This window comes from Microcaecilia unicolor, chromosome 2 (assembly GCF_901765095.1).
Source record: "Microcaecilia unicolor chromosome 2, aMicUni1.1, whole genome shotgun sequence".
NCBI classification, from domain to species: Eukaryota; Metazoa; Chordata; class Amphibia; order Gymnophiona; family Siphonopidae; genus Microcaecilia; species Microcaecilia unicolor.
The window spans coordinates 78,044,737-78,062,848 of NC_044032.1; the positions used below are offsets into that span (position 1 = coordinate 78,044,737).

Genomic DNA, 18,112 nt, shown 5'->3' on the forward strand with positions numbered 1-18,112 from the left:
AACAATGCCATAAACAAACTGTGCATTAGAAACTGCACAGAACTGTATATGTTATATCTTAACCATAAACACAGCCATTCAATTCTTCTTGTTTTTTATTTCTCTATTTTATTTTTTTTATATTTTATATTTGTTTTGTTTTTGTGTGTGTATGAAATTTGGGTCAGTGTGTATTTAAGTGCCTTCAGTATGTGCCAGGAATGCTCAGGTGCCTCCTTGATGGAATTACGTTATTTATAAAGTAATACACATTGGAAAACAATAGAGATTCTTCTACTGCAAGCTGTTGGGTTGTGCAGGTGTTTCTGGCTATTGTATAGTTAGCTGGAATGGTCACAGGCACTGGCTGTTCACAAATGATGTTAGATAGAGGACTGAACCAAATACTGGGGGACAGTTCAGAGGAGAGCAGATGTGCAAAGGTTGTTAGAATCTACATCAGTGGTTTCCAAACTTGGTCCTGGAGGCACCCCAGCCAGTCAGGTTTTCAGAATATCCACAATGAATATTCATGAGGAAAATTTGCATGTACTGTCAAGTGGTACAAGCTAAAAATAGGAAATCTGCAAGATGGTCACATGTACTAGGGGAGGTAAACCCAAAGATGAAAGGCAGGTGAGTAGAGGTCCAGGAAATGAGTGGGACCCTTATTGACTGTGCAGAAAAAAAGGTGCATGATGATACAAAACTCTAGGGAGTGGAAAGCTGAGATTCACATTATTATTATTATTTTAGAATAGGTTTTTATGCCTAGCTTCAGAGACAGACTTGGGGGGTGGAACTTTAGGGCCCTGTTTACCAATTGCACTGTTTTGTTCATTGTTCATTTTTAAGACAATAAATAAATGTTTATTGACTCTGCCTGTCTGGACTGATAAAGAAACCTGGTGGTTTGTGTGTTGGGTCTGTGAGTGCTTTCTGGGAACTGTGGGACCACTGGGAGTGTGGCCTTGGTAATCTAGAAATCACTGGGGATAATTTGAGAGCAGAAGACTTACCCAGAGGCGTTTGTGACCCAGTCGGTGGAAGGAGGGTGCTAGTGTAGAGCACAAGCAGCAGGTGCAAGCGGACCAGAGCTGTGCTGGGGGTACATAGGGTTACCATATTTGCGGGCAGAAAAAATAAAAATGGTTGTTACTTTTGCTAGAAAATATTTAATTGTAGTTAATGAACACACATAAAACAGTGACTTACTTACAGTACAGCAGTAGAAAATCTACTATTCAAGAACTTCTGGATTTGAGTTTGACAGAGTCTGAGCCCAAGCATACTTATCAGAAGAGTGAATATCCCTTAACAACTTTGACTGGCTTCTGAGATATGTGTGAAAATCTTTGCAGGACATATGCTTAAAGTCGTGCTGCACGAACAGAACAAAATTCATTTGACAGATTCAACCAGCAGGGTAACAGAGAGGGGATCAGCAATGCCTTTCTGTCTCTTCAGCATCTTCATGTATCCAGACTGATTAATAAGCCAGAGATGGTCTCATTAAGTGGGTAGGTCATAGGCACATAAAAGAAAAAGAGGACATTTCCCTAAAAATGAAAAAGCCTGGAGCACATATCTGAAAACATCCAAAAAGAGGACAGGTCCTCTTACAAGAGGACATATGTTAACCCTAGGGATACAGCCTCTAAGTGGCCACAGGGTAACCCCAGGCGGGTGGCTAGGCATTTTGTGACACTATCAAACAACACAAACCCAAGTGGACATGGCATGAAACTGATGACCAGCAGACTGAACTAAAATGTGCATCTCTGATGTCTTTGTATTTTGCTCAGTACAAGAGGAAATATGTTTGAATCTATTTTTATAGTGTTGCACTGCATGTGGAGTCCAGCTTCTTGTGGTTTCCCTTTCTGTGTTTCTACGTTTCTAATTTGTGGTTCCTTATTATATACTTGATGAGGGCCTGTCTCTGTGTTCTGTGAGTGTAATGAAGGTGAGGTACTATGCTTACCTGTAGTTTTTGTGTAAGGATCTATAATAGTCCAATAGGAGATATACTGAAATTCAAGCATCTATTGTAGGATCTTTCATGCATAGGGTCTTTGCTGTTTGAGTTCTAGCAGTTAGGGCTGTTCTCAGTAAATGCTTTGTTGCTTTGCAGGGTTTTGGAATACTTCAAAATATGCATAGTTGTGGGGACAGCTTGTGTCATTACTAAGGTAATATCAGATTTATTGGACACTGCCTTGAGTGAATTCCTTCAAAAAGACAGTAAATAAATACTAATAAATAAATAAATAAATAAATACATTTTGTTTTTTTTTTCATGGTGAACAGTAAGGGGAAATGTCCTAGTTGTGCTCTGCACCTTCTGTGGGGAGTTTCTGTGAACTGAGGTCATAGCTGCAGTTACATGCTGGGAAATTGCACTTAAACTTGGGAAAAGGTAGACTTAGAGTTAAATAGGAAATCTCAGTGTCTTTATTTTAAAAAGGAGAAAAACAAGCATCAGAATGGAATTAGAAAAGGTTCAAAGAAGAGCGACCAAAATGATAAAGGGGATGGAATTCCTCACTTATGAGGAACGGCTAAAGGGGTAAGAGCTCTTCAGCTTGGAAAAGAGAGATGGCTGAGGGGGGATATGATTGAGGTCTATAAAACCCTGAGTAGTGTAGAACAAGTAAAAGTGAATTGATTTATCACTCTTTCAAAAAGTACAAAGACCAGGGTGCACTCAATGAATTACACGGAAATACGTTTATAACAAATAGGAGCAAATATTTTTTCACTCAAAGAATAGTTAAGCTCTGGAATTCACTGCTAGAGGATGTGGTAACAGTGGTTAGCATATCTGGGTTTAAAACAGGTTTGGACAAGTTCCTAGAGGAAAAGTCCATAGTCTGTTATTAAGATGGACATGGGGAAAGTCATTGTTTGCCATGGGATTGGTAGCATGGAATGGTGCTACTAATTGGGTTTCTGCCAGGTACTTGTGACCTGGATTAGTCACTGTTAGAAGCAGGATACTGGGCTAGATAGACCGTTGGTCTGACCCAGTATAGCTATTCTTATGTTCTTATGTAATGGATCAGCCTTCCCATAGAACCCAGAAGCTGCATTCCAGGGGAGAAGGAACATGCATAGACTCTGAGTAGAGGGTCGGCGAGCTAGTTTATCTATTGAAAGAGAATGAGAAACTAACATAGGAGATTCCTTTTGGGACAGTGCAGGAATGATATAATAAAATCTAGTAACAAACACTTTGCCTAAAGGAACCCACTATACCTTGAGAAGAATTAGGAAGAAGACCATTGTGGATTTGTCATTTTTTATCTCTACTTTAAAAAACTTTAATGCTATATATGGAAGGATTTAAATAGTTTGTGACTGCAGTGTATCTATTCCAGCTTCACATATCTTTTTGTCTGTCAGTATTGGACAAACATTTTGAGTCCTGGCTTCTTCATTCCAGATAATTAGTTGAGGCCTCTTAAGTTGGGTTTTATCTATCTAGCAATCTATCTACTCCATCCATCCATCCTGCTAAATGCAGGATTATATAGGACCTTGATTAGCTTTGGCATAGGAGCCAACTTTTCAAAATTATTGGGGGTGCTAAGCCCAATGGAAATAACCCCTCCCTGGACACATACAAGGAATTTTCTCAACATTGGGGGTGCTCAAGCACCCACAGCACCCACAGAGTCGGCTCCAATGAGCTTTGGGTATTTATAGAGGAGAATTTTGCTTCTGCTGATGTTTGAATAGTGACCTACTTTAGCTTGGTTTACTAAATGTATTCTTAACTTTTGTTGTAATCTGTTTTGGGTGAACCATTGGGTTTCATAAGGCAGGATACAAATACAGTGGAACAGAAAACAAATGTTTAGGTATATAGATATTATTTTTATTGTTTTGATGATATACTTTGCATGCTTTATGGACAATGAATCGCTGGAGAATTAAATTTTTAATAGGTTGATTATCATTTACTGGGAGCCCAATGGTGGGCTGGCTCATTTTTGTTGTATGACCCCTGATGCAGGCACCAGTGCCGAAACACGGTCCGTATCGGGTCACTGATGTACAGGATTAGTTTACATCACTCATTAAAAGACCTGCTCTGGTTTTGAAGGCTCTTGGTGCTTTTTTCCTTTTTATTGTCTGTTTTGTGCTTTGTATCTCTCTCTGTACTGCTATACTTATGTAATACACCATGGAATGGATATTATTAGAGTGATAGATTTTTCCAGAGCCCTGGGGGGGGGGGGGGGGGGGGGGGGAGGTCTCTGCCAGAGGGCTGAAGCGGTAGCATGTCACTGGGTTGGAGGAAGCTCAGTCCATGGGGGGTAGTTTTGAAATAGAATGTAGAGAAATAGTGTCCTCGTACCAAAGAATGATGGGAGAGGAGTTTGGAAGGAGATACAACTAAAGTTATGCCCTTTAGGGGGATGTTTGGTTGCCTGCGGGTCTGGAGTTGCTTGAACATTCCCTGTCATTGACTGGGAGGGGAGTCCTGAGAATTGAAGAGATCCACTGGCTGTGAGAGGCAGGTTGTGGCACAATAAGTGGCAACTGGGAAACAGTGTGCTATGGGTGGGTAGAAGAAGGCCCAGCCCGGGAGCAGGGGACAGGAGCCAGGGAGAGCTCATCCCAGAACCAGGGTAGACTGAAGGAGGGGTCACCGCTGGAGAAGGGTCAGATCGAGGGGGGTCAGAGCCAACAAAAGTGAATCAGTGTTAAGAGGAGTACAGCCTTTGGGGATAATATCTCTATACAGGACAGGCATGGACAGGAGAAACTGTATATATGTAAATAGCCCTGAATGAGAATTCCCTGTAGATAAACCTGAGGACTGTGGCAAAGGTGTTCCCGCTGGGGAATAACAGAAGCTGAACATTAAGGTTGCTTTGGAGTTTATCAAGTGGCTGTACTGGAAATGAGATTAAAGTCAAAGTCTGCTTGTTGCAGCGGTTTGCAAATAAAAGCTGAGTTTCGTTATTAAACTTTGGAGTGCCGTGTGGTTCCTGGACTAAAGAGCTGAGTGGAACCCAGAGCTGGAGAGTGAATCTGACCTCCCAAGCACCCCGGATCGCTATTCTGGACCACAGACCCACTCCCAAGGTCAACTGCAGTTGAATTGGAATGGATGAGTGAGGTGAGATTGGCTCTAAGTGTGAAACTGAACTGAAATCTTCTTTGTGGCCTGGAGCCGGAGCTAGCACATGGGCAAGACCTGGGTTACACTTGCATTCACCATATTTATGGTCTCCCCTTATATATTTGTAGTTGTGGGCTTAACAGGAACTGTGACTACTGTCAGTGTCACAGTAATTATTGTTCAGCCTTTTCCCCTCACTTATAATATTTTTGCCTGCTTATTATGATCACCATCTTCCTCATAATTGCAAAATGCACAGGTAAAAATAAAATTGTAAAACTGGTCTCACCTACAACTTGTTTGTTGACCTTTAATATTTGTATATCCTAACATAGCAACCACACTGCTTCCTTCATAGATTACAGTAAATTTTAAAGAGAAAAGCTCCAGAAGTTATGTTAATATATATTTAATCAGCATGACAATCAAAGAGCTAATGTCTACACATGAAGATCATACAGTACAAATAAAGGAGTATCATAGTCTCTCATTATTACAACATATTAAAATGTACAGTAATTCTCAGGGTAGTAGCAGTACAGGTCTGAGGCAAACGGATCAGCTCAGGCTGGGTAAGTGATGACCACTGAATTCAACCATGATTTCTTTCTTTCTCTCATAGCCATAATTCAACCAATGAGATGCTGGAGAGGTAGCATCTGAGACTTTTCACCATCCTTAGAAGGAAGTAAAGAATAACTAGACTCTTCTTAGTAATATGTTGGATATTGAAGATTACTGATTAGAGATTGTGCTGATCTAGCTGTCCCAGGTATGAACAGAAATAAGATGCTCAATGAAGGAATAGAACCAACGTTCCATAACAAGGTTAGTAAGCTTGTCCTTTCATGACTGTGTGGTCATAGGCACCAACATTTCAAAATGGATGAGGTACCAAACACAGTACAAATTACCCCACCCTGGACACAGTGAAGGAGCTTGCTCAGTATTGGGGGTTCTCAGCACCCACAGAGCTGGATCCTATGTGGTATATTTATTTTTGCCTCACTCACTTTGGTACCAATATATGAATCAGAACAAAGAATGGGCATACAGATTAATATTTTAAACAGTAGACATATTTACCTCCTCAACTCCCCTTGACACAAAGAGAAAATTGAAAAGCTAGTGACTTATTAATGTGTATCCATTCGTCTTCTGTTGATATCTTGGTAATGATCCAGTTAAAACACTGAGTTGAAATTGTCTACTCACTAAGGCTGTTTGTAAATCATACAAAGAACATTTAGTCATTATCATAGATGCAATCTGCAAAAACAAAATCATAAAGTTTGTGGTTATATTTCAGAATAAAATTAGAGAAAATACTTGTTTCCCCCCTAATATACTTTAACAATCATTAATCAACTACTATATACTAGACTGTGGTGTAAAATGTGTTACCTACCATCACCAATATCATCGTAAATATCTCCATCTCTGTAATTGGAGAAAAAAGAGAAACATTTATTTTGTAGTTCATTGGTATACATTTTATCTATATCATCCTGCACTTAAGAATGGACAAAGGAGTTGGAACTGGTTGCATAAGGAAATCGTTGAAGGAAAAAATCAATGCAGATGTTTCTGAGTTTATGATTGATAAAATGAAGTACTTGGAAAAAATCTGGTATAATTTATTAAAGGTCTGCTATATAATCCAAAGAAAATTGAATTAGGTAAAAGCATGGATTTTCAGACTGGCAACTACTACTACTGGTTATCATTTTTAAAGATCTAACAGACACATATAAAAAAACAAATCAGTCCCTACTCAGAGATTACAATCTTGTCAAGACAAACACATGACAATCAAGAAATTCTAGGAGAATGTATTACAGACTTGGCCCTGTGGATCAGTTTACAGTGCACTGATGTAGGGATCTGATTTTGAATTCCTCATCCACCTAGCTGTATCTTGGAGGTGGTATTCTCAAGTCTGGGGAGGATGGGAACATACAGGACTGGTTTAAAGGTATCTAACACCTTAAGCAAACCTTCAGCCATGTGTTCCTCACCACCCCAAGAGCAGTTCAAAACCTTAAACCCCATCTCTTATAGTCCAGCATCTCCCATCGACCCTTCCCTACTTCCCCAGCAGTCTAGCATATCCTTTTTCCTTTCTTAACTCCCACAGTCCGGTATCTCCTACCCTACCACCCTCTCACCTTCATATCCAGCATCTGTTCTCTTCCCTTCCTCCTACTGGGCCTGCCTCTGCACTGCCACCCTCCTTCTTCTGGTGCCAAAGGATCTGAAACACAGGCCTGCACTCAAGTGCTGCAGTATTCCAGTCTGCCCTCTCTGACACAGGACGTCCTCTCAGAGTGAGTGGACTGGGATGCAATGGTGCTTGAGTGTGGACCTGTGCTTCAAGGCTGTGTGCTGACGCTGAATCCTCTTGCATCTTCAGCACCTGAAGAAGGAGGGCAGTGACTGCAGGAGGAAGAAGAAAGGGAGGAACTAAGACGCTGTACTCCTATCCTGCAGCCACTGCTGCCCCCCAAACTGCTGCTGTCCTTAGCAGACAATTAGTCCACCTAATGGCTGGGCCATCCCTGAGAACATAGCTGTCACTACTTTTTATGGATTGTAATTTTATGTTTTTATTAGATTTTATTGTTCACCACATCGATTTTTCCTCACATTTGCAGTGTATATGACTTTTAAAATAAATAATAAATAAATAAATAAATATACATACATACTGTGGCAGACCCTGCAATCTAACAAGTGGCTCCAAGGGATTTGCCTTAAAGTTAGTGTATCCCCAGCCTGTATGCTAGCAAATAGGATTCATGGAGCTACCCCAAATATATCATCTGGGAAGGACAGATCAAAGATGGAGGAGTAGGAGAGGCCAAAAAAGTGTGTTGTGTTCAATTTATGTATTAACACAAATTTCAAAGCTGTAAGGATTAATTTTCAAAGACTGTAAAATGCAGTAAATAGGGTCTTTAGGTGCGTAAACCTAGGCAAATGAATTGCAGCCTAACGTTAAATTTTAACATCCTAAGTTTGAGTGAATTTTCAGCTGAAATCAGTATTGTAACTTGGGCAATGGAGAATTAAGTGATTTGCCCACAGTCACAAATTGTTGCAGTGGGAACTGAACCTGGTTTGTTAGGTTCTCAGCCCATTGCACTAACCACAAGGCTACTCCTCCACATTGTACCTCTGCACATTGCACTAGTTCTCATTAATGGGTTATGGATAGAAAGTATGTGCAGTCACTTGCATCTGTTTTTCCTGTGAACATAAGAATAGCCGTACTGAGTCAGACCAATGGTCCATCCAGCGCAGTATCCTGTTTCCAACAGTGGCCAAGCCAGGTCACAAGTACTTGGCAAAAACTCAAATAGTAGCAAGATTCCATGCTACTAATCCCAGGGCAAGCAGTGGCTTCCCCATGTCTGTCTCAATAGCAGACTATGGACTTTTCTTCTAAGAACTTGTCCAAACCTTTTTTAAACCCAGATACACTAACTGCTGTTATCACATCCTCTGGCAACAAGTTCCAGAGGTTAACTGTTCTTTCAGTGAAAAAATATTTCCTCCTATTTGTGTTAATAGTATTTCCATGTAATTTCATTGAAGGTTCCCTAGTCTTTGTAGTTTTTGAAAGAGTAAAAAAATCAATTCACTTTTACTCATTCTACACCACTTAGGATTTTGTAGATCTCAATTATATCTCCCCTCAGCTGCCTCTTTTCCAAGCTGAAGAGCCCTAACCTCTAGCCTTTCCTCATAAGGGAGGAGTTCCAACCCCTTTATCATTTTGGTTGCCCTTCTTTGAATCTTTTCTAATTCCGCTATATCTTTTTGGAGATATACCGACCAGAATTGAACGCAATAATCAAGGTAAGGTTGCACCATGGAGCGATACAGAGGCATTATAGTGTTCATGGCCTTATTTACCATCCCTTTCCTAATAATTCCTAGCATCCTGTTTGCTTTTTTTGCCGCCTCAGCACACTGTGCAGAAGATTTCAGTATATTATCTACAATAATACCTAGATCTTTTTCTTGGGTGCTGACTTCCAAGCTGGACCCTAGCAGGTAACTATGATTTGAATTATTCTTCCTAATGTACATAACTTTGCATTTGTCCACATTAAATTTTTATCTGCAATTTGGATGCCCAATTTCCTAAGGTCTTCCTGCAATTTTTCACAGTCCACATGTGTTTTAACAATTTAGTGTTGTGTCATCTGCAAATGTGATCACCTCACTTGTTGTTCCAATTTCCAGATCATTTATAAATATGTTAAATAGCACCGGTCCCAGTGCAGATCTCTGTGACACTCCACTGTGGGTAGACTTTTATTTTAATAGTATTCTATCCCTCTGCCTGTCGGCGTACCTCAGGGTTCTGTTCTTGGTCCCCTCCTCTTTTCTATCTACACTTCTTCCCTTGGTTCATTAATCTCATCCCATGGCTTTTCCTACCATCTCTATGCTGATGACTCCCAAATCTACCTTTCTACCCCTGATATCTCACCTTGCATCCAAACCAAAGTTTCAGCGTGCTTGTCTGACATTGCTGTCTGGATGTCTCAACGCCACCTGAAATTAAATATGACCAAAACCGAGCTTCTCATTTTCCCCCCCAAACCCACCTCCCCGCTCCCCCCGTTTTTTATTTCTGTTGATGGTTCTCTCATTCTCCCTGTCTCCTCAGCTCGAAACCTTGGGGTCATCTTTCACTCTTCTCTCTCCTTCTCTGCTCATATCCAGCAGATTGCCAAGACCTGTCGTTTCTTTCTTTACAACATCCGTAAAATCCGCCCCTTTCTTTCCGAGCACTCTACCAAAACCCTCATCCACACCCTTGTCACCTCTCGTTTAGACTACTGCAATCTGCTTCTTGCTGGCCTCCCACTTAGTCACCTCTCCCCTCTCCAGTCGGTTCAAAACTCTGCTGCCCATCTCATCTTCCGCCAGGGTCACTTTACTCATACTACCCCTCTCCTCAAGACCCTTCACTGGCTCCCTATCCGTTTTCGCATCCTGTTCAAACTTCTTCTACTAACCTATAAATGTACTCACTCTGCTGCTCCCCAGTATCTCTCCACACTCGTCCTTCCCTACACTCCTTCCCGTGCACTCCGCTCCATGGATAAATCCTTCTTATCTGTTCCCTTCTCCACTACTGCCAACTCCAGACTTCGCGCCTTTTGTCTCGCTGCACCCTACGCCTGGAATAAACTTCCTGAGCCCCTACGTCTTGCCCCATCCTTGGCCACCTTTAAATCTAGACTGAAAGCCCACCTCTTTAACATTGCTTTTGACTCGTAACCACTTGTAACCACTCGCCTCCACCTACCCTCCTCTCTTCCTTCCCGTTCACATTAATTGATTTGATTTGCTTACTTTATTTATTTTTGTCTATTAGATTGTAAGCTCTTTGAGCAGGGACTGTCTTTCTTCTATGTTTGTACAGCGCTGCGTATGCTTTGTAGCGCTATAGAAATGCTAAATAGTAGTAGTAGTAGTAGTAATACTACAAGCATAGTTTTCAACAATGCGTCCTTTTTGTCATCTAACCTAAACGCACCCCCTTCAATGCAGCTAAAAGGTTGTGACTGGTGACTACACCGAGGAAGAGTAAGTTTTAGACAGCTCGTTTATCTGTGGGTGAATTTCTTCACCAAGGATGTTTAACAATCCCAATAAATACATAAATAAATAAATTTACTCAATTTGTAGCTGCTACAGGATGTGCTCAAAATACTGTACACTCTCACTTAAATAATTTAGGAGGAAATTCTGTAACTGGGCCTCAAATTTGGGCACCTTGATGAATTCTATAACAGGATTTAGGTATCCAAAATACTGGTGTAAATAGGTTTCTATGTGCCTACATATAGGCATACCCACGTATACCATACCAATAGAAGGTGTAAATGTGTGTGCCTAAATGTGGCACTTAGGGGCCCTTTTACTAAGCCATGTAGGCACATATGCGCATCCTATGTGTGCCAGTTTTGAGCTACCGTGTGGCCCGGGTGGTAATTTCATTTTTTATGCATATCCACTAAGCGCGCCGGAAAGTTTCCGGTGCGCGGCACTAACCAGGCGGTAATTGGCATTGTAAGCGTGTAGACCATTACCGCCCGGTTAACGCGTGAGACCTTACCACTAGGTCAATGGGTGGCAGTAAGGTCTCAGGCCCAAAATGGATGCGCACCAATTTTTATTTTGCCATAAGTCCATTTTCAGCCCCCCCCCCCCCCCAAAAAAAGACCTTTTTTGCAGGTGTGCTGAAAAATGCGTCTAAACCAGCACAGGCCAGTTTTCGGTGTACCTTAGTAAAAGGACCCCTTAGTGCATAACTCACAATATTCTGTAAGTTACATGCATAAGTGGGAGTGCTGCCTATGCCTTACCCATGCTTCACCCACATGTACACCCTCCTTGCATTTATATGCTAAGGGGTCCTTTTACAAAGGCGCGCTGAAAAGTGGCAGGTTTTGGGCATGCGCACAATCATTTTTCAGTGCACCTGTAAAAAAGGCCTCTTTTTTCCCCCCGAAAATGTACGCGTGGCAAAATTAAAATTGCCGCGCGTCCATTTTGGGTCTCTGACCTTACCACCAGCCATAAACCTAGCGGTAAGGACCTACATGCGTCAGATGCCGCTTGGTGCACTTCCACTAAGTGCGTTTGAAAATAAAAAATATTTTTCAGATGCTGAAGAGCCACGTGGTAGTCGGGTGGTAACTTCATTTTGGTGCACATTGGGTGCGCAGAGACGCTTGCATGGCTTAGTAAAAGGACCCCTAAATGATTTGTGTGTGAGTTATAGAATAGTGCTTAATGATCAACCAGCATGTACATGTGTAAGTGTACCATTCATAACCATAAGTGCTAGTATTCTATAATTCCTTTTTATTGTGCCTCCACCTCCTTCCTTCCCATGCAAGCGCATTTCTCCTTCCGCCATTTGCAAACTTGTGCAAACTGTTTGGGGACTGGATGTGAAAATACCTGGTAAAGTGTGCCTCTTTAGGGTAACAGGGAATACATGAGGTGTGTTTGTGTGTGTCCTTTTGTCTGTGTGTACAGCGAGACAGGCCATAGTATGCATGCCACACCTTTAGTGTGATGGCCACAAGATCATAAAATATTGTTCTTTTCTCTCTACAGACACCAATCATCTGATAACATCTTTGAAATGGTTTTCAACATCAGATTATACTTACTTCCCCATCAAGTTGCTTCTTAAGACGTAGCCATCTGTAAAATTTTAAAACAATGTTTTAAAATTCAAACATATTTTTATGGAATAGGATGAGTTCCACACCTTGCAAAATTACATACCATAAATTGACATAATAAGAAAGATCTGATATTGATATGGCGAATATAATAAAGGCATTCTTATATTGTAATATCTGAAAACCATAATATTTTGTAGTTACTGTAAGAATCAGTAGAAATATGTTCATCATGGGCCAGATTCTCAGCAGGAGCACATTGTTCTGCCCCCATATTCATGGAGGGAGGGTGCATTGCTATGTATATTGTAAGAGTATTATTTGTATTCAATTGCATTGCCTATGTATAGATAGCACTGTGTACTGGGGCTTCCCCCCTCCTATATTTGCAGTATTCTTTGATTGACTCCTTGTGAGCTTTCCCTATTGGTTGTTAGCTCTGAACCAGTGCCAGCCTTCCCTCTATGTCCCCCTGCGGACTGTGTGAGAAAGCCCAGTCTTCCTAGCATGCCTTGGTGATCAGCAACTGTTCTAGGGGGCTGATCCCTCCTTAATCTACTGTAATTCCATCAAGAGTTTTCACCATTTCTCCAAGTCATTCGCCACTCATTTTCCCAAGTTACTCCCCCTTATTTTCCTTTGAGAGTTACAGCTTTTCCTCTCAGCTGGGATGAGGTTCTGGCCATCTCCTTCCCTCAGGGGTGGCTAGATACAGACTATGTGCAGAAGGAAACAATTCTCTTCTAAGCAACTGAACTGTAAATTGGATTTTTATTTTTGTCTATTCTGAGTACTACAATAAAGAATTGCTTAAGAATTGAGAATCTACTGGTAAAGCTTCTACTAGGGGATGGTTTAAGCTGGCTGTTTAAGCTACACTATACTTTGCCTAGAACAGTATATGCATCTTGGGCAGGTGCACAATTTTGGGTGCCATATATAGAATCTGAGAGGATTTGTGCAACAGCTGAATATTGCCACTATCTGCTGGATTCTGTATAGTATGCCTAGAGATCTGTGCTGAAATCCAGGCAGATTCTATAATAACGCATGTAACTTAACAAGCTAATTAGCATTAATAATAGCAATTAACACACAATAGTGAGCACTAAGGGGGAGGGGGATTCTATATATGGCACCTAAAAAATCCATGTGGAAAACATTTTCACCTAAGCATATTCTATAAGCGGTGCCTAGATTTAGGTGTGGTATATAGAATACACTTAGTTGAGATCCCAGCACCTAAAACCATACACATCTATTTATACCAACGAAACAATGGTGTAAATCCTGGCACGTAGATTTAGGAGCAGAGGGATATATTCTATAACTATGTGCATAAATTTCAGAACGCCCATGAAAAGTCCATTCCCCCACCCATAACCACACCCCTTTGTCTGTACGCATTTGAAGCTACATACACTGTATTACAGAATATGCTTAGCGAGTTGTGTGCATAAATTCTAATTATTGCCAATTACTGCTCATTATTGCTTGTTAAGTGCTGTTATCAATGCTAATTAGCTTAAGCTTGTTAAGTTACACAAGTTGTTGTGTGACTTATCAAGCATTGATAACAGCACTTAGCTAGCAATAATGAGCAATAATTGGCAATAATTAGAATTTACGTGCATAACTTGCTAAGCGTATTCTGTAATGCACTGCACCTAACTTCTAACGTGCCCAGACAAAAAAGGGGCATGGTTATGGGTGGGGAAGTGGGCTTTTCATGGGCATTCTGAAATTTATGAACGCAGTTATAGAATATGACTCCTGCTGGGATTATGCCATATTTTCATTGGTGTAAATGGATGCACATAGTTTTAGGTGCTGGGATATCAACTAAGCGTATGCTATATACCATGCCTAAATCTAGGCGCCACTTATAGAATATGCTTAGGCAAAAATGTTTTCCTGAGCTGATTTTTTAGGTGCCATATATAGAATCCCCCCTATATAGATAATTTCTTGATGCTGCCCTTATTCTGCCCTCCTCTATACTGCCAGAGCAGCTAGATAAATTTTCAACCTGGCACTATCTGTACAACTTTTGACTATCTAAGGACAGCGGCATTAGATGTTTAGAGGACAATTCTATAACAGTGCACCTATTGGCTACTCTGTAAAGGAAAGTAGGAAGCCAAGACGTATCTCCCTCTTGGCTTCTTTCAGTTTCATCCGGTATTCTTTTCTATGTTCCTGTTCTTGAGTAATTCTTGGAACGTAAGGACGGACGTCTACGGTCTATGTCCCAGAAACAAAAAAGAAAGAACACGATCAGGTATATAATATCACACTCATTGTTGATTTAATCTAGAACTGAGAATGAATGTGACTGTTGGGCAGAATGGATGGACCATTCAGGTATTTATCTGCTGTCATTTACTATGCTACTATGTTACTATGTAGGAAAACTCAAGAAGAGGAACACAGAAAAGAATACTGGATGAAACTGAAAGAAACCAAGAAGGAGATACGTCTGGCAAAAGCAGAGACAGAAGAACATATGGCTAGAAATGTAATGAAGGGAGACAAGATTTTTTTTCAGGTATATAAGTGAAAGGAGGAAGGCTAAAAATAGAATTGTGAGACAGAAAGATGCTATAGAGGCTATGTGGAGAGCGATGAGGAAAAAGCGAATGTGCTAAACAAATATTTCTGTTCTGTGTTCACGGAAGAAAATACTGGAAAAGGTTCACGATAGGCTGGTAAAGGTGCACATGAGAATGGAGTGGATATCGCACCATTCACGGAAGAATGTGTTAATGAACAACTTGAAAAAATTGAAAGTGGACAAAGCCATGGGACCAGATGGATCCATCCAAGGATATTGAGGGAGCTTAGAGAGGTTCTGGTGGGTCCTTTAAAGATATTTGTAATAAATTCTTGGAAATGGGAAAGGTTTTGCAGGATTGGAGAAGCGTGGATGTGGTCCCTATTCACAAATGTGGTGACAGAGAAGAAGTGGGAAACTACAGGTTGGTAAGCCTCACTTCAGTTATTGGAAAAGTAATGAAAGCGTTGTTGAAGGAAAGGAGAGTGAATTTCCTGGAATCCAATGGGTTATAAGATCTGAGGTGACCAGAGAATTGAATTGAGGATGTGTGCTAGATGTAATCTACTTGGATTTCAGCAAAGCCTTTGACATGGTTCCTCATAGGAGGCTCTTAAATAAACTTGACAGGCTGCAGTTAGAACCCAAAGTGGTGAACTGGATTAGCAACTGGTTGACAGACAGATGCCAGAGGATGGTGGTCAATGGAATTCACTCAGAGGAAGGAAAGGTGAGTAGCAAAGTGCCCCAAGAATTGGTGCTGGGGCTGATTCTGTTCAATATATTTGTGCACAGCATTGCCGAAGGGTTAAAAGGTAAGGTTTGCCTTTTTGTGAATGATACCAAGATTTGTATCCTGGAGAGAGTGGGAAATATGAAAAGGGATCTGCAAAAGTTAGAAGAATGGTCTAATGTTTGGCAACTAAAATTTGGTTTCAACATCTCTGAGAGAGCCGTTTTTTCAAGATATCAACTGTATATTATATCACAGTTGCTTTTATCATTTTACTCCTCCTTTGGTAGTGGAGTGTATGCCAGCCTCAAATGCCGTATCCACCTCCTTGACAGCAGAATGTGTTCTATCCTCTGACAGCCTTTCCCTGGTTGTGATGTGGCTCTCGGGTGAGTGTGACACCTTTTCTGTTAGGTGCACTGCAGAGTCACATCAGCAATGCATTGTGGTGGGTGTAGGGTGCTTTTCCCCCTGCTAACTGGGTCAGAGTGTGTCCAGTTTTGTTTCCGGTAGTCCATGAAGTAGTGGCCATTTTTGTCAGCCAGTTTTAGATCCCTTTCATGTGTTACCCACGTTAGAGAACTTAGTTATTACTTTGAATGTTGCTGAAAGAGGGCATTGTACACCATTCTGCCAGCTCTGACCTACTGCTAATCTCAGTACCAGGGAGACTCGTTGCCAGTGGGGCACAACCTCTGATCTGCAGTTAACTGTGAGTAAACGTGCTTATTCAAATAAAGGAGTTTTTCAAAGAGATTAGTCTTCAGGTGTCAACTGGTGTGCCAAGGTTATACAGCAGCAACATGTCCTAGAGGCCTGCGTGTATGCAGGTCCCTGGAGCACTTTTAGTGGGTACCACCGTGCACTTAAGGTAGGCGGACCCAGGCCCATCCCCCCCTACCTGTAACACTTGTGCTGTTAAATGGGAGCCCTCCAAATCCCACTGTACCCACATGTAGTTGCCCCCTTCACCCCTAAGAGCTACGGTAGTGTTGTACATTTGTGGGTAGTGGGTTTTGGGGGGGTTGGGGGGCTCAGCACCCAAAGTAAGGGAGCTTTGCATGTGGGAGCTTTTTCTGAAGTCCACCGCACTGACCCCTAGGGTGCCCAGTTGGTGTCCTGGCATGTGAGGGGGACCAGTGCACTACGAATGCTGGCTCCTCCCATGACCAAATGCCTTGCATTTCACTGGGTTTGAGATGGCTGGCAGTTTTTTCCATTATCGCTGAAAAACAAAACCGGCGATCTCAACCCCAGCGAACTCTGGCATTTGGCCGGGCTAAACCATATTATCGAAAAAAAAAGATGGCCGGCCATCTTTTTCAAAAATACGGTTCCGGCCAGCTGTTGCGCCGCCGCCAAAATAGATCGCCGGCGAAGTTCGATTATGCCCCTCAAAGTTATTCAAAGTTGTTAAATTGCAAGAGGATTGTGAAAAATTGCAAGAGGACCTTATGAGACTGGGAAACTGGGCATCCAAATGGCAGATGACATTTAATATGAGCAAGTGCAAAGTGATGCATGTGGGAAAGAGGAACCCAAACTATAGCTTTATGATGCAAGGTTCTGCCCAGGAAAAGGATCTAGGTGTCATCGTTGATGATACGTTGAAACCCTTTGCTCAGCGTGCAATGGCAGCTAAGAATGCAAATAGAATGTTAGGAATTATTAGGAAAGGAATGGAAAACAAAAAGTAAGATTATTATAATGTCTTTGTTTCGCTCCATGGTGCGACCGCACCTCGAATACTATGTGGAATTCTGGTCATCACATCTCAAAAAAGATATAGTGGAATTAGAAAAGGTACAGAGAAGGGCGACAAAAATGATAAAGGGGATGGGTCGATTTCCCTATGAGGAAAGGCTAAAAAGGCTAGGGTTCTTCAGCTTGGAGAGGAGACAGCAGAGCAGAGATATGAGAGAGGTCTATAAAATACTGAGTGGAGTGGAATGGGTAGAAGTGAATCTTTTGTTTACTCTTTCTAAAAATACTAGGACTAGGGGTACACAATGAAGTTACTAGGCAGTAAATTTAAAACAAATGGGAGAAAATATTTCTTCACTCAGCGAGTAATTAAAATCTGGAATTCGTTGCCAGAGAATGTGGTTAAATCAGTTAGCTTAGCAGGGTTTAAAAGAAAAGTCCATAAGCTATTATTAAGATGGACTTGGGAAAATCCACTTCTAGGATAAGCAGTATAAAATCTGTTTTACTATTCTGGGATCTTGCCAGGCACTTGTTGGCTTGGCCACTGTTGGAAACAGGATACTGGGCTTGATGGACTTTCAGTTTGTCCCAGTATGGTAACTTGTATGTTCTTATATACACCCCCTTCTCCCATATATGGCTCAAATCAGAAGGACCTGCAGTTTGTATGTCAGGTATGCAGCTCTATATTCTCTTGTTGGCCAGAGGTTGTAGGAGAGAGATGGCATTTGTTGTTTTTCTTTGATTTGATGACATGCCTTTCCAAACAGTTAAATCATGATGGT

The 18,112-nt window shown here is 41.4% G+C and overlaps 1 protein-coding gene across 5 annotated transcripts in view; it reads right to left on the reverse strand.

Annotated features, from left to right (window-relative positions):
- Positions 1-5,506: 5,506 nt before the first annotated feature.
- The window catches only part of FYB1 (FYN binding protein 1), a 270,798-nt gene continuing 258,192 nt past the window's right edge, over positions 5,507-18,112 (reverse strand). For all 5 annotated transcript variants that reach the window (XM_030193065.1, XM_030193068.1, XM_030193064.1 and 2 more), the window contains 3 exons: positions 12,319-12,352; positions 6,522-6,553; positions 5,507-6,382 (listed from right to left, as the gene is read on the reverse strand). In XM_030193065.1, coding sequence (XP_030048925.1) covers positions 6,360-6,382; positions 6,522-6,553; positions 12,319-12,352 — 89 coding nt within the window. In that variant the 3' untranslated portion in view covers positions 5,507-6,359. The remainder of the gene's footprint in view (positions 6,383-6,521; positions 6,554-12,318; positions 12,353-18,112) is intronic.